General features: G+C 36.9%; 2 protein-coding genes across 10 annotated transcripts; one reads left to right on the forward strand and one right to left on the reverse strand.

The window, feature by feature from the left end:
- Window positions 1–6613: 6613 nt before the first annotated feature.
- Window positions 6614–10040, forward strand: LOC113698874 (WAT1-related protein At3g28050-like). 8 transcript variants are annotated; one of them, XM_027218830.2, is made up of 7 exons: window positions 6614–7083; window positions 7323–7397; window positions 7578–7691; window positions 8784–9012; window positions 9196–9354; window positions 9475–9626; window positions 9716–10040. In XM_027218830.2, exons 1-7 carry the CDS (start codon window positions 6878–6880, stop codon window positions 9855–9857), a joined length of 1077 nt encoding a protein of 358 aa, XP_027074631.2. In that variant the 5' UTR covers window positions 6614–6877; the 3' UTR covers window positions 9858–10040. The 8 variants fall into 8 exon arrangements, 7 of the variants coding, with proteins under 7 accessions (XP_027074631.2, XP_027074633.2, XP_071913038.1 ...); XR_011817609.1 differs by having other exon boundaries at window positions 6683–7127; window positions 9165–9354; window positions 9716–9899; XM_072056937.1 differs by having other exon boundaries at window positions 6683–7127; window positions 9151–9354.
- Window positions 9784–14226, reverse strand: LOC113698873 (protease Do-like 9). 2 transcript variants are annotated; one of them, XM_027218826.2, is made up of 10 exons: window positions 13485–14226; window positions 12966–13165; window positions 12675–12855; window positions 12369–12560; window positions 11162–11394; window positions 10934–11035; window positions 10789–10839; window positions 10608–10712; window positions 10285–10398; window positions 9784–10189 (listed from the first exon to the last, which is right to left on the reverse strand). In XM_027218826.2, the coding sequence occupies exons 1-9, from the start codon at window positions 14077–14079 to the stop codon at window positions 10300–10302; spliced, it is 1758 nt and encodes a 585-aa protein (XP_027074627.2). In that variant the 5' UTR covers window positions 14080–14226; the 3' UTR covers window positions 9784–10189; window positions 10285–10299. The 2 variants fall into 2 exon arrangements, with proteins under 2 accessions (XP_027074627.2, XP_027074628.2); XM_027218827.2 differs by having other exon boundaries at window positions 10054–10189; window positions 10294–10398.
- Window positions 14227–15305: the final 1079 nt, after the last annotated feature.

Raw genomic sequence — 15305 nt, forward strand, 5'->3', positions numbered from 1 at the left:
TCTTTTTATGAAAGAATAGTAGTAAAAGAACAAAAAACAAAATCTTGACGGGAACCAAAATCCATGATAATATTCGATTTGTATCTTTTTGGTTTTACCTTCCGATAAGCACAGGAGGAGGGCAAGGGCAATGGCGAATATCACAAAAGAGCAAAGTTTATGGCATCTTACAGCCAAAATGCCCCACTTCGCTTGAGACGAATATGACATGACGATGCCACAAACGAGGAACGTGTCCCAGCGAGTTGCTTAATTAACCTATTGCATTTATTTTCTAATAGGAACGCTCAATAAATGATTTTCTCCTGCCATTGTTTTTTATTTTTGCAAATCTCGTGTAGATCTTGGACGGACTGCGACCCACAGCATTCATGCATGTTCATGGTTGCCCTCTCAGTTGCAAGTTTACAGATACATGTCGTCGTCCGCAGATGCACTCAGTGGCGGCCTTTTATTTATTTATTTTTTTCCATAGACAGAAGAAGAAGAAGAAACACACATAATTAGGTTAGAAACACTCAGGAGTCATCACAAAATCGGACCCTAAAGTCAGTCTAAGGGGGACCCACAAACCAACACCATCCAACCAATTGGTTACAGGAGATGCGGCTGAGGACCTTAAACCCAGAATAACTACCCCCAACGCTCTTTCGACGGGGGAGTGGCGGCCTTTTATGGTCTATCATTTTCTCGATTTTCTGACTACACGAGATTTGCACAGGGAATCGGCGTATTCTAAGTATTAGCACACCCACCATTGGAAATATATTGCAAATTTCCTCCATCCTTCTAAACAAAAGCTCTTACCTTCTCCTCATAATTTTCTTTCAAGTATTGTGTCTTTAAAGTATAGTTGTCATCTTTTCTCCCTTAATCCACTCCACTCTTATTCTTATTAAAATAAAAGATAGCTAGTAACGATTTTTTCCCCTTCTGTTTTCATGTTTTATGCATTCATAATCTTTTTTTTTTTTTTTTTTTGGTTGGGAAGTAGCTTGTATCTATCAATAATTGATTTTGTTTGGATTCCATTTTTCTAGATTTTATGTAGAAAAATTACTGTAGCGATCTGATATTTGAGAGGTAAAAAGCTGATTGAAAAATGTGTCATTCTTTGAAAAACGTAACAATTTTTCTTTGAAAAATTACAATCCAAACACATCTTTTCTTATACTAATTTATGCATGCGAATTAAAGATCATCCATCTGCTCCTCTTGATTACTAACGCGTCACTCTTTTTATTTTGGTTAAAAAATAGTTTGGCAGCCTTGCATATTGCTTGATATTTTGATGTACCAAAATTATCTAGCTTTTAATCCACGGCACATTTCTGTAGCTCGAGCTATGAAATCACAACTTCATAAGTCACTTAAACTAATCCAACACAGAACCTTTTTTTTTTATCAATATATTCTTTCAACATTTGGAAAGAAAAATTAAATGTAAATATCCAAATTAGTTTAACATATACAAGAGACTTCAACCGCTACTAAATTAGAATAGAAGTTTGTAAATATTTTAGGTATTTTGTTTGAGTAGATCATATTTTATTCACATTATTGTCCATTATATAAATGGGATCTGTCTAACGGATGCCCATTGGACATTCGTTATGATATATTTCAGGTATTATACTTTGAGAAATGTAAGATTAATTAGGTAAAGTAAATAAATACAAAAAAAAAGATGTGTAGAATTAAATAAGAAAATAAATAAATGTAGGAAAGGGTATAAAATAGATTAGGTGAATTTTAGTGATGTTAACGAGTAACAATTTGACAACGGTTAGGAAAAGCAGAGAGAATTATAGCTACAAAAAGTTTATAAGTACGCTAAAGCTGACCGATGAAGTGCAATTTCAAAACGATTCCCACTACCATTATCTTCTCCCCTACCTCCCCTTCCCCCCCCCCCCCACCCCCCCAACACACACGCCAAAACCACACAAAGCACCTGCTGTGTGGTGTGCGCGAAAATTGTGCGGTTGCAAGCCCAGTCTTTTGTTGCTACATTTTGGGTGCAACGGATCTTCTGTTCCACATGCTGTGTCATTCTTCATCCCACTTTTTATTATATTGTTATTTCTCTTATATAAATATCATGTTTTAATTCTTTTTTGTCTCCTTAAGATCCAATAATTATTACTTGAGTAATATATAAAATTTAACAAACTCAAAAAATCAAAATGCATAAAAAATGAGATTTTTTATGAATTTTCTGCTGTATTTTTTAATTTTCTATTATATATTGCTTTTTTAAAGCTGTTGTATTGATTTTTTATTCAGTTAATAATTATTGGATCTTAAGAAAATAAAAAAAAAGAATTAAAATATGGTGTTTATGTAGGAAAAATAGCAATGTAATAAAAAATGGGACAGAGGATGGCACAGGATGTGGGACAAAAGATTCGTTGCGCATTTTGGGGCCTTTTTCCAAAATAGTATTATTCCCTGTTCTTAACCATCACATTGCTCATTTATTTTAATAATAATAATAATAATACACACAAAATTATCTCAAATAATTTACTATCCAAACACAATAAATATTTTCAAACAATCTTCTCATTCAGATACACATATTAATGATTTTTCATTAGTCCTCCCCAATATATGATTAATTAATTTCTCGGATAAATGCTTGGAATTAATCTGAGTGCATTGTGATTGGATCGTTTATAATATATCATTGGGGGTTTTACGCTGTGATGTGGGGAAAGGCACAGGAAAGGCATTTACCAGTTGTAAGTTGTGTGCCGTATTTATCTAGTCTCGATTCTCGATTCTCAAGTTGGCGGCCTATTGCAGTCATGAGGCCGTAGGTTAGTTTGCAATTAATTAGAATTAGAATTATTTGATGCCGCTGAAAAATTCAAAGCATGAAATTTAGTGCCCATAGAATTAGAATTGAATTCTAATTCTCTGCAAAAAGTCAACATTCAAACAGCAGGAATAGAAATTGGGGGACATTCAATTCCAATTCTATGGAACCAAACACACGCTCAAAATTTTTGAGAAAATGCTTTTGTCTTGTCTTTTTATTATTATTACTATTATTTTCCTTTTTCTTTGTCATGTCTCTCGATAAAGGTATCAAGAAATGGATTATTCACGGGATCCGCCGGCTGCGAAATAATTTACCAATTACTACATGCAGGCTGGGATCCGTCCGGTCACAAACTTTCTATCACAACTTACAATCTAAACGCAAAATAAATAAATAAATAATAATACCAAAAATCATTCAAAACATTTCTCATCTTTTTCAAAATGATTTTTTTCGTCCCTCGTTTTTAAAAGTGTACTTTTATATCTCTTACAGATTCACGTTAATCAAATTTGGTCCCTATCTTCCCTACTCAGGTTTTCGACTAGTTTTTTGTCGGAATCTACTGCGTACCTTGCACGTGATCATTTTTTAAGGGCAAAATTATTAAATTAAAATTTACATAATCCGGTCCATAATTCCTCACATTTCATAAAAATTAATTTTTTTATTCTTCATATTTTATAAAATACTTTTTTCATCCCCTTATTAATCATGTGTACGAATAACTTTTTTTTAAACTCGTGTATATATCTATTTAATTTCTCCTGAACAGTATAAATAGCATGTAATATATCTCTATTTCAAACGAAATCAAATAGAGATATATTACATGATATTCGTATTGTTCAGGTGAATTTAAATAAATATATATAGGGATTTAAAAATTTGTTAATTTTTCCCTCATATTCATTTTCTTTCATTCGAAAATTGAAAATAAAGAAGACATTTAATCCTAAATATTATCAAGTGCTTATATTAAATTAAATTTGGACAAAAAAAATAAACAAAAAAAGTATGATAGAAAGAAATAAGTGGTTTGTACTTTCAAATTTTAAAACAATCACAATGTAAGAAATTTAACTGTTGGTCTTAAAGATGGTGAGTAGAAATTTCAGATTTAAATTATAATTTGTTAGCATGACTATAAAATTCGAATTAAGACTGATTAATTATATGGCTTTATTACATAACTCAATAAATGAATTATTACCTAAAGAGAAAGGCCATAATATTGAATAGATTCACATGATAAAATCAAATAGATATATCTGGGTTTAAAACAAAATTGTTAGAGTTAAACCCATGTATATATCTATTGAATAACATGTGTACAACTATAATTAGTCTGTTTAAATAAAATTAAGTGGAGATATATTCTATGTTATTCGAACTATTCAGGTGAAATTAAATATACATATACATGAATTTAAAAAAAAAAAAAAACTATTCTTACACTTGGTGAATAAAGAATTAAAAGTTCATTTTATGAAAAGTGAGAAATGAAAAAATTCATTTTGTAAAATGTGAGAGACGAAATAATTTATTTTATGAAATATAAGGGACTACAAATCGAATTATGTAAATTCTGATTTGATAATTTTATCTCTAAAAAATGATCACATGCAAGACGCGTGATGAATTATGATAAAAATTAGTCGAAAATCTAGGTAGGGACCAAACTTGACCAATATGAATTTGTAAGAGACATAAATTTACACTTTAAAAGTAAGAGACGAAAAGAATCGTTTTACAAAATATGAGGGACGTTTTGAACGAAATCAAATCTTGTGCAACTGCAAATGTCCTTAGGCACTGAAATCAATCTTAACTAAAATTTTGGCATTTTCTAGTCTCAACCTGTGTGTTCTAGACCTAACGAGGAGGGGAACTTTTATTCCCCCTTTGTTGGGATTTGGGATAGGAATGGTTAATAGAGAAATCGTCTAGATCAATTTTGTACATTTTGCATAAGATATAATTCAGTTTACATATGATATAACTCACTTTGTATAACGTATAACTATAAAATAATATTTTATGGACATCACATATAATGTGAAAAATTATGTACAAAATAAAATTTGAACCTTACATTTTATTTTATTTTTTAGCGAAATCTTGCTTCAGAATGGTAGTTTCCCGTTGCTGCCCCAAATGCCCTTCTTGTGGGTTAGGCCATCGCATCAGTGAAACGCAGTCAACATTGCTCCTTTTTGCTCATTATCAAGCTTGGAAATATGAAGAAGACCCATTACGCAGGAGATTTTAGACGGATCCAACCAACCAACAATTGGTAATCCAAAGGGGAAAAATGTGTGTATGTATATATATGTATACAGATCCAACGAAATTAGACCAACGTGAATATCTTCTGCCACATTCCTTCACTTCCGCCAGTAAGCTAGCGCTCTCAAGAACCTAACAAGTACATCATACAGACCAAACCCAATCGAGAGCTCAAATATTCGTAATGCATAATAATTTAAAAGAAAAGAATTATTGTTTGGATGAACAAGAAGAGAGGCACAGGGTCTAGAGAGGGATAATAGTACTGTGTTTGGTCTTTCATGCTGTACAGCCGCAGGGATTTTTGCTATAAACTCAGCTTAATGCCTTCGCCAAATTAAAACGGAATAATAACCTCGAAGTTTGTATATTTGCAAGAGATTCAGAAGATAATAAAATAAGAGAGCTAATGAAAGAGAAGGACCGGTAACGCTACTGCATGAAAAGTCTTAATTTTCCTTCCTTTTTTTGTTTTTTTTTTAAAATAAAAAAAAAAACTTAATTTCACAGTAATGGAGAGGATCATCATCCAATCCAGCTACTGGTTCACATGTCATATTTCCTCAACCACCTTTAAGCTTTTGATTGATCATTGAGCCCATCCTTGTCTCGTCCGATTCTCGTACCACTCGCTCGCTCGCTCGCTCACTCAATAGCATTATATTCTTTTTTTTTTTTCATTATATTCTCAATCCGGCTTTTTTAGTAGAAGACAACACAAGAAAGTTTCATGATGGTGGGAACTGAGTGACTATATGACGTGCCGCACCACACAATCAGAATCACTATCACAAACAAGGCAAGAACTCCCCCACTTCATCTTCATGGGTTGTTAGTAGTGTAGTAGCCTCTCTGCTTTCGTAAATTTAGCAGCGAGGCAAGTAATCATCTGAAATTGCCAATTGGCTGGACGGAGGTTTCTATGTGGGTTCCTTAGACTGTTCTCGTGGATTGATTTTAGCGATGCCTTCTGCGTCGTTTGAGCTTAGTGATGTGTGTGCGTTTTCTCTAACATTTGTGAAAGAAAAAAAAGTAATCATCTGAAATTAGATTACAGTTGACGAAACCATTCATAAAATTTGGAGATTAGAAGGAGGGGGGAGGGGGGGGCTTAATAATTTTTATTAGAGTTTTTTTTTTTTTTTTGAAACAAGGACTTTGCTGTCTCGTTGGTAATGGTAGATGAAATTTGCGAATTACTACTTCTATTCGTTACACTTTATCCCTCCCGTTTTATTTTCCCCTGTATCTTCCTTTACATTTGTCACCAAAAAAAAAAAAGAAAAAGGGTAATATATTCGTAATGCACCGCGAGATCGATCGCTCCGACTCCAATCAATTTGGTGGGCTATGCTCGAAGCATGTACATGCATGCTCAAACATATAATAATTTATTATTAAAAAAAATTATTAATTATATAGTCTTATTGAGCGGTCCTCCTCCAGTGATGATTGGCATCTTGATACAAAGACAAAGACGAGCACTTGGCTGAAATTGCTGATGCCCACTCCATTCGTACTTGTTTCCATTTACTACTACTACCTCTGATCCTCGGCTCTCTCTCTCTCTCTCTCTCTTCTTCTTCTTCTTCAATGAGCAATGAGCATTGAGCAGCACCGCTGAATTCTAATTTCCTAGCCTAGCAGTATAAATCTGCTATTCTTTTAGGTGGAGTGTTTTTACAACCGGTGTTGTCCCGCGATTGATGCGGAGAAAGGAGAAGCAAAAAAAAAAAAAAAACAGGGAAGGGAGAATTGAAGATGGCAGCAGAGAGGGAATACTACTGTTACAAACAAGTGGTACCGTTGGTAGCCATGGTGAGCATGGAGTGCACCAACGTCGGACTGAACACGCTGTTCAAGGCGGCCACCGTCAAAGGGATGAGCCATCATGTCTTTATCGTTTACTCTTATGCTCTTGCTGCTGCCTTGCTTCTCCTTCCTTCGACTTTCTTCTTCATCAACCGGTCTCTCATCTCCATCTCCATCTCCCCACCTTGTCCTCACTCTTGTCAGTTCTTAGTTAGTAATTTAATACTAACATGCTTCGTAATACCAAGTTCCTAACATGCTCCGTAATTGATCGATGATCAATTGAATTGCTTCTAGTCGTGGCATCTACTTTTTCCCGTCTCTCTTTGTTTGATTGATCTCGATGCACAGCTTTTTGTTTCTCTAATTGTTTTCTTTTTTCCAATTTGGTCAGATCAAATTCAAGACTGGATCTTCCTCCACTGAAATTCTCCATCCTCTCTAAGATTTTCCTGCTCGGACTGATTGGGTACATCTTTCTTTTCTTTTCTTTTTTTTTAATTTGAATTTCGCATTTCAATTTCCTATTCTGAGATTAGTAAAATTTCTGTTCTGAAACTGATTGAAAGTTTATCTGAATGCATTTCCTGATTCGTTGCATTATCAGACTCTAAAATCTTTTGCTTGTATTTGTCGTTATGGAAGTTAGGTGCACATCGCAGATAATGGGATACACAGGCATAAATTATAGTTCTCCCACGCTTGCTTCCGCCATCAGCAACCTCGTTCCAGCTTTCACTTTCATACTTGCCATCCTTTTCAGGTCCGGTCCGGTCCCTTTCATTTTAAAAAAAAACCTTCTCCACTTTAATGTATTTTAGACTCGTAGTAGTAGTTGCATTTTTATTAGAGTGCCAACTAAAACAATAAATAAATACATGATGGGTGTAAATGTATACCCTGTAAAATGGGAATAAAAAAACCAAGAAAACGCACACCCAAAAAGTTAAGAAAAAAAAAAAAAAAAAAAACAACATCTTTCTTGCCAGCCGCCTTTTGGCCGGGACATTTAAGTCTTGGTAAAAGTGGGAGGTCAAGGTTTCTCTGACGGAAAAATCCCTGTCGGCTCTTTTTTCCTTTAAACTACTCCCTTCCTTTTTTTATAACCGACGTTTAAGATTTTACGCACCAATTAAGAAAAATTTTTCATTGTTTAAATCTATACACTACTTTCCTTTTATACCCTCATTAATTATCCAATTCACCCGTGTTTTCTCTCACTAGAGTATTGGTATCACCGAGACATTTAAGTCTTGGTAAAGGTGGGAGGTCAAGGTTTCTCTGACGGAAAAATCCCTGTCGGCTCTTTTTTCCTTTAAACTAGACTAGAGTAGGTTATACAATGTTTCTTTCTCTGTACTCTCCTCAATAGTTTTGCGTTTTTCGCAAGAAGGACCCAGACCGCCGTACACATCTTTGTTGTCTTGACCTCCCCATGTGTATATTCTCATTTTCGCTTTGAACTTTTCATGGCTTACAGAGTCACAGAATCACACTCTCTTAGTTCGCTTTTAGAATATCTTGAACGAACTGGAAATTACGTTTGAGAAATTCCTGTAACTCAATATCTCAGTTCCAAATATAAGCACCCTGGAAATTCTTAGCCTGCTTTATCTGGCGTTAGGGTAAAATTTGTCAGCACTGCAGCATCTGCCAATTTCTCTAGACCATCATCCCATTGTTGATCCCGCCCCAACTGATCAGAAACTCCATGGCTGTAAATCTTTTCTTGGTGCTATCCATGGGCGTGATTCATTTTATGCTGCCGAAGTGTTCCTAGTCCGAGACATAACATTATGATAAGAGTCGTAATCTACAGAATGTTGCAACCTGACTTGAGGCTGTGTCTGTGCAGGATGGAAAAGTTAGCATTTAGAAGTTCAAGCAGTCAAGCAAAGGTCTTGGGCACCGTATTATCCATTTCAGGTGCATTTGTGGTGACCCTATACAATGGTCCAAGGATCAAACTAACAAATACAATACCCATTCCCCAGCATCTCCATACAGCTCAATCCAACTGGGAGCTCGGTGGCTTGTTTCTCACAGCTGAATATATTTTGGTCCCCATGTGGTACATCGTTCAGGTCCGAGATTCTGATTCTTGATGACTCTCTCGTACAATTGTCTATGTACCCTGAATTACTTCACCCAAGGCCAAGAACAACGAAATTATATTGTATTATTTTCTTCTTTTTGGGTTAACACCAAATTACTACTACAAGGTTTTCAAGTGCAGTATTGTATTGTCCAAATTTACACCATCTCAGGCTCAAATTATGAAGGAATACCCGGCAGAGATAACAGTAGTCTTCTTCTACAACTTGTTTGTCAGCATTTTGGCTGCATTTGCGGGCATCTTCATGGAACCGGACCTGAGCAGATGGAAAATTAGGCCTAACATGGCATTGGCCTCCATAATCTGCTCGGTGAGTAATAAGAGAAATTTATTGCTTTGCACTTTTTATCCTTTGTGGATGTTGGTGCATATCGTAAAATTACGAGAGACTTGACTTATACACGCAAGTACTTTCCCGGGATCTGCACAGGGAATCTTTGGTTCTTTCTTGAACAACACAATTCACACTTGGGCCTTGCGGTTGAAGGGCCCCGTCTATGTTGCAATGTTCAAACCATTATCCATCGTAATTGCCGTTGCAATGGGAGTCATCATCCTCGGTGATGCTCTGTATTTAGGAAGGTATGCAAAACAACTCACTCCCTCTTTCAAACCCATGAAGAACTCCTCCCGCACGTCTCTTGACATGCTTTCTTTTGACTCTTGAGCAGCATTCTTGGAGCAACAGTAATAGCTCTCGGATTCTATACTGTAATGTGGGGAAAAACAAAAGAAGAGATGGAAGAATGTGATGATATTCTGGAGACCTCTGCAAACCACAAGCTTCCGTTGTTACAAAATTACAACGCTTAAAACAAGTAAAAGACCAGAGATTGATATCCCCCTTTAACTATACATTAACTAAAGCTAGTCATCTCTATTTGTATATAACTACCTATTGCGCTTGTATAACCAGTAAGGTGGTGTGCAGACGCATCAAACATTGGCTTCCGTGTTTTACATGAACCCCTGAATAGAACTAAACGATCTACAAAACTGTACTTCCCTACATTCTGATGCAAGAAGATGAATTAAGCTGTAATACGGAAAACCTCAATCAAACATCATGGTGTCACACGATCATCAGATGCGCGGAGTAGGGAAGCATCTTCTTGTGATACAAGTAACGAAAAGAAACAATCGATCTGCAAAAAGTTGACAGTAAGAAGCAGAGTCGTATATGTAAGTGAAGGGGAAAAGGAGAGCATAAACGGGAAGTGAATTTTTAGGGAGGCCCTACATCTGCAACCTGCTTTCATGTCTTGAGATCATCAGACATCGGCGAAGGTATACAATGCATCGCTAGAATGTCAGCTGTTGCTGCTTTTGCAGATTTAGTCTGGAGAACCACAATCTGCATACAATAAAAAGCCAATGAGGTCCATCCACATTAAATAATAATAATAGGTAAGCACAAAGGCCTCATGCTCCCGATAGTAGCGTGAAACTTGAAATCGAAACAATTGACACAATTTTTCAAGTTCTAACCCCTGCTGCACAAAGAAGGGACGGAAGCACAGACAGAGTGTGTGTGTGTGTGTGTGTGTCAGAAAGAGAGAGAACCTGGTCATATTCAAGATCGAACTTCAAAAATTCTTCATCACAGGCTTCCACCATCATAGCCAAGATTTTCAGGTTTTTGACAGGTTTTCCGTTGAAAGCCATAACCTATACCAGTCATTGTCAACTAATTAAGTTCAGAAGTTTGCTTCATTATAGTTTTGAGCCACTAGCTATCACCAACCTGTGTATTGACTATTTCCTCGTAACCAATGTTGATATCAGCGACAAGCACCTGATACACATTTCACAAGGCACCAATCTTTGAGTCCGATCAAAAATAATTTGCAAATGTTAGTTTGTATGCAAGAAAGTAAAGATAATTTTACCTGAGAAACAAGAACAACTTGTTCGTCAACTGACTGTGCCATGCCATGCAGATGTTTGTCCAACAATTTAACAGGAGCTTCAAATTCGTATTCTTTACCATACTGAAAAGAAAGCAACAAAACAAATTTATCAAGGTAGATAAAGGAAAATTCTAAATTTGGATAGTTTCAGAAACAAGGGAGACAAATAACATAGCGAGGATGTCCGATATTAAATTAGCCACACACCTCTGAACGTAAATATGGGACAGAAACAGCTGTAAAGACAAATCCACCAACAATGTAATAAGAAGGTGGTTTCTCCCTTATGTGGGCTGGAATAAGCCTTTTATGAGTTGCCAGCTTTATACTGAACTCGAACATCATAGAGTTCCTGAGCACTTTGACTGCAGCACTATCTCCGGTGTATTTTTGCGAGACAAGATAACTAAAACCAATGCGCTCTCCATGCCTAAAAGGAACTGAAAAGGAAGAGAATGCACACCTAGAGTTAGGAAGGATCAACTACAAGTTGTGGAGTAGCCAACATGTACAACAAAAATAGGATTGCAATCTAGAATTTTGTGGAAAAGATGAAGAAGATAATGGTTGATGGAACCAATTCACTTTTGAATTATTCCTCCAAGCAGGTTAGTAAAATGCCACAAAACAAGGAAATGAGTTCCAGATAAAGCGCAATGCTAATAAATATCTGGAGAGATAGAAAAGAGAATAGCATGTAAAGGACTTGACACCACATAAGAATGAATGCTCTGAGTTATTAAAAAGAAAAGAACAGGAAACCAGTCAAGCTACCCTCAGAAAAGACTAGAAGTCTCTAAACAACACTAGTAGTTCTCAAAATGTTGTATTTAGCATGTGTAAAAGCTGTCACATCTTGAAACCATGATTCTGCAACAATACTGAGAACTGCAGAATTCCAGTATAGTTCATCTGGATATACATACATATTAACTGCTCACATATGTCAAGCTATGCTTGACTAAAATAAACACTCAAATGCTTATCCAACCACTTCAAGAAAAGGAGATGAGAAGAAAAATAACGCAGCAAACTTTATGCAGTACATTATATAGTACTACAAAAAAGACCGTCTCATGAGTTGGATTGGTCATTATTTGCAAAAAAAAAAAAAAAAAAAAATTCTTGCATCACAAACACATTTTCCAACCACCTATTTTATTTTCTCAACTATCCTTTTATCTCATATACATCACATCACAAAAAGTGCTAAACTAATTATTCCAAAAATTTTTCGAAATAATCTTCTATCCAAACACACTCTACTATTCAAGTTTAGATGATGCAAATAAAAATGACTGGCAAATTTCCAACTCAATCTTCTGCAAACAATAGGCCACTGAAAGATCATAGCTAATGAAACTAAAGTTTTGGCATCTATTAGTCATGACAATAGGTGGTAATTAAGGCTTGCCTGTTCCATCATTTGCAATATTCACCCCATCAAAGCTGATAATGACATCAGAAGGCTTCAAAACATGAGATTCTGGAGCAGTGGGCTCAATTCTTCGTATGCGTACGCCCTTTTGGTTAGATGTCATGCCCATTGCCATGCGCAGATCAGGATTTTCCATCTTCTGCCACTCAACCCCAAGCACAGGAAATCCTGGAATGTTGTCAATGTCCATAATGAGGCAAAGAGAAGCAATTACCTCACAGGCTCTGGAAAAGACAGCAATATAAAATATGAAACATAGAATAACATTTTTGGACCTGCTACCTGTATATGCCCCATTCTTTTGGTAATCTTGAATGAAATGCATGATTACTGGTGTTGGTATCACGTAACCAATATTCTCGACATCCTCATATTTGAGAGACTGAAATGCAATACCCACGCATTTGCCCTTATCACTAAAGGCAGGGCCACCTGAATTACCAGAGTTTATGGCAGCATCAATCTGTAAAATCACCCTATCAGAAATTACAACAAGAAAAACCATAAAACAACATAACCAACAGAAGTTTCAGAATCCTGGAGTGAGGGGGAACGAAGAGGTTGAATCATGACCTGCAGTCCAAGAAGCTCAGTAGACCCATGAACATAAGAAAGAATTTCCAAGCGCGAAACAACTCCACTTGTCACTGAGATTGTATCGCCCCCTATAGGGTAACCGACAACAGTCACAGCATCTTGCAATGCAGGTAAATCTCCAAATTCAACTGGTGTAACTCCTTCCCAGAATTCATCATCGCTCACAGTCAGCATAGCTACCTCATCACAATTCAAAGCACAAGTAAGTCCCAAAAGGAATTGGAAATCCAACTACATTAGTCCCTCCCCCCGAATGGGCTTTTCCTTGCCTCTTTTTTTCAATCAACAATCATGCAAGCTAAGTTAAATTTGTCGTCGAGATTACTCTTCTAAATCAAGAAACTGAATAATTGTGATTAAAAGCTGATGCTCCAATAAAAAATGCCAACCAATGATGAATCACCTTCACAGTAGCTAGTTAGTGCACGTATGCAATTGCGAATTTGGTAACACAAAATTCTCCCCCCAAACACAGAATAAATAAACAAGAAATACCGATGTCGCATTCGTTGCCAATGGCAAGGACGGTAGCCAAGTATTTAGTATCAGAACCGCGTTTCTTAAGCTTGACTTGAGTGTGATGCTCCACAGAGTGAGCATTGGTGAGGACTCTCCGGCCTCCAATGATGAACCCACTGCTGCTGGAGCTGTACTGCCGCTTCCTCTGCCATGGCAGCGAGAAATTCGGCTCAGTGTGCACGCAGAAGACCTTCACCACAGCGTCCATCGACGGCACTGCCTTAGCCGCCGAGTGGGCCACCTCCGCCGCATGCCTGGGGTCGCCGGTGGGAGCAGCCGCGAAAGCCAGAAACTCCCCTTCCCCTCCGCCGCCATTGATGTGAGCATGATCAGGCAACCTCGAGCCCCGTCTCTCCGGTGATGCTCCACCATCGTTCTTGGGGTCCTCAACTTGTTTCTTGGGACGGCCGCGGCCCCGGCGTAGGGTAGGAGGTTCTTGGCTGGTTGCTTCGGAAATAGGGTTTGGAGGTATTCCGCCGTCGTACACGGCGGCAGTGGAAGTAGTGGTGTTGGCGTTCTGAGCAATGGAATTTTTGGGTTTTCGGCCTCTTTTCCTCTTTAAGCCTGCCATTGCAACGGAAAACTACTAGCACAATTGCAGTAGTATAACCCAAGTCGATTCAAACCGAAAAGCTTAATAGTACCAATCCTAATTTAGTAGTAGCAGTACTGTAATAAGAAGGTTGATGACTGATGGTGAAGAAGGGCCTTTGTTTTGGCGACGAGAAGCAGAAAAAGCTGAAAGAGGCAAAAGTACGTAATAGGATTTGGGCCCGCTAAGCCGTAGGTTAATTGGGCTCACAAATGAGTTCCTTCACTTTACCCAGACCTTAGGCCTGATGTTGTGATTTGACTTGTGACTCCACCGCGTCGACCGTGGACTGGACCTTTTGATGTTTTCTGTATGGGCCTAAATTCGTTATTTACTTCTTCTTTCGAGAAACGAAATTTGATTAATTACACGAAATTCGTTGTTTACTTGTATATGTCCTTCTTGTCACTATCTGGCCTCGATCTTCGGGGAATGGGGAGGGGTTGGGGTTGGGGGCGGGGAAGACGAAGAGGGCTAATTTCTTGGATTATTGCTGAAAAAATAAAAAACGAAACAATGTTATTCTAACATGGGTATGATATCTGTCGAGATTAGTCGGTCCCACAGGAAAGAGAAAAAAAAATTTTCAAGTGTTGGCCTGCTGACTGACTAAGCCCAGCATCAAAGAAATATTTTTTTTGCAAATGCAGTAAGCCTGACAGCAAAATTTTTTAAAAAAATATGATGGCCTTTGTGCGCATCTTTGATTCCTTGTTTGCCGCTTGATTCCTTTGAGCGCATCTTTTAAATATGATGGCCTTTGTGGGCAGCTTCGAGGAAATTCACTTTTCCATTTCCGAAATTTCCGAGTTCCGCAGATCTTATGGTATATTTTATCTTTTAATATATATATATATTTTAACTCAGAACATGTTCAGACTAGGGGTGGCAATGGGGTTGAGGACACCTCCCCAACCCTGGCCCCGCTTCCCCCGCAGGGGCACTCGCGGGGGAGTACTAAAATTAAATTTCATTAAATTTTATTATATAATTTCATTATAATTAAATTTGAGCAAATAATCAAGTACTAAAATATTAACACATCACCAAATTATTATTCATTATAACTTCACTATTGAAACTCATAAAAATAATTAAATAAATGTTATTTGAGTACAATCTAATATGATAAAACAAATATAACTAAAATAATGAAGTTTTCACTTTTGATACAAATACAATCACTAAATTATTATTGTATTTTT

The sequence above is a fragment of the Coffea arabica genome, chromosome 7c, assembly GCF_036785885.1.
Source record: "Coffea arabica cultivar ET-39 chromosome 7c, Coffea Arabica ET-39 HiFi, whole genome shotgun sequence".
In the NCBI taxonomy this organism is placed as follows: domain Eukaryota; kingdom Viridiplantae; phylum Streptophyta; class Magnoliopsida; order Gentianales; family Rubiaceae; genus Coffea; species Coffea arabica.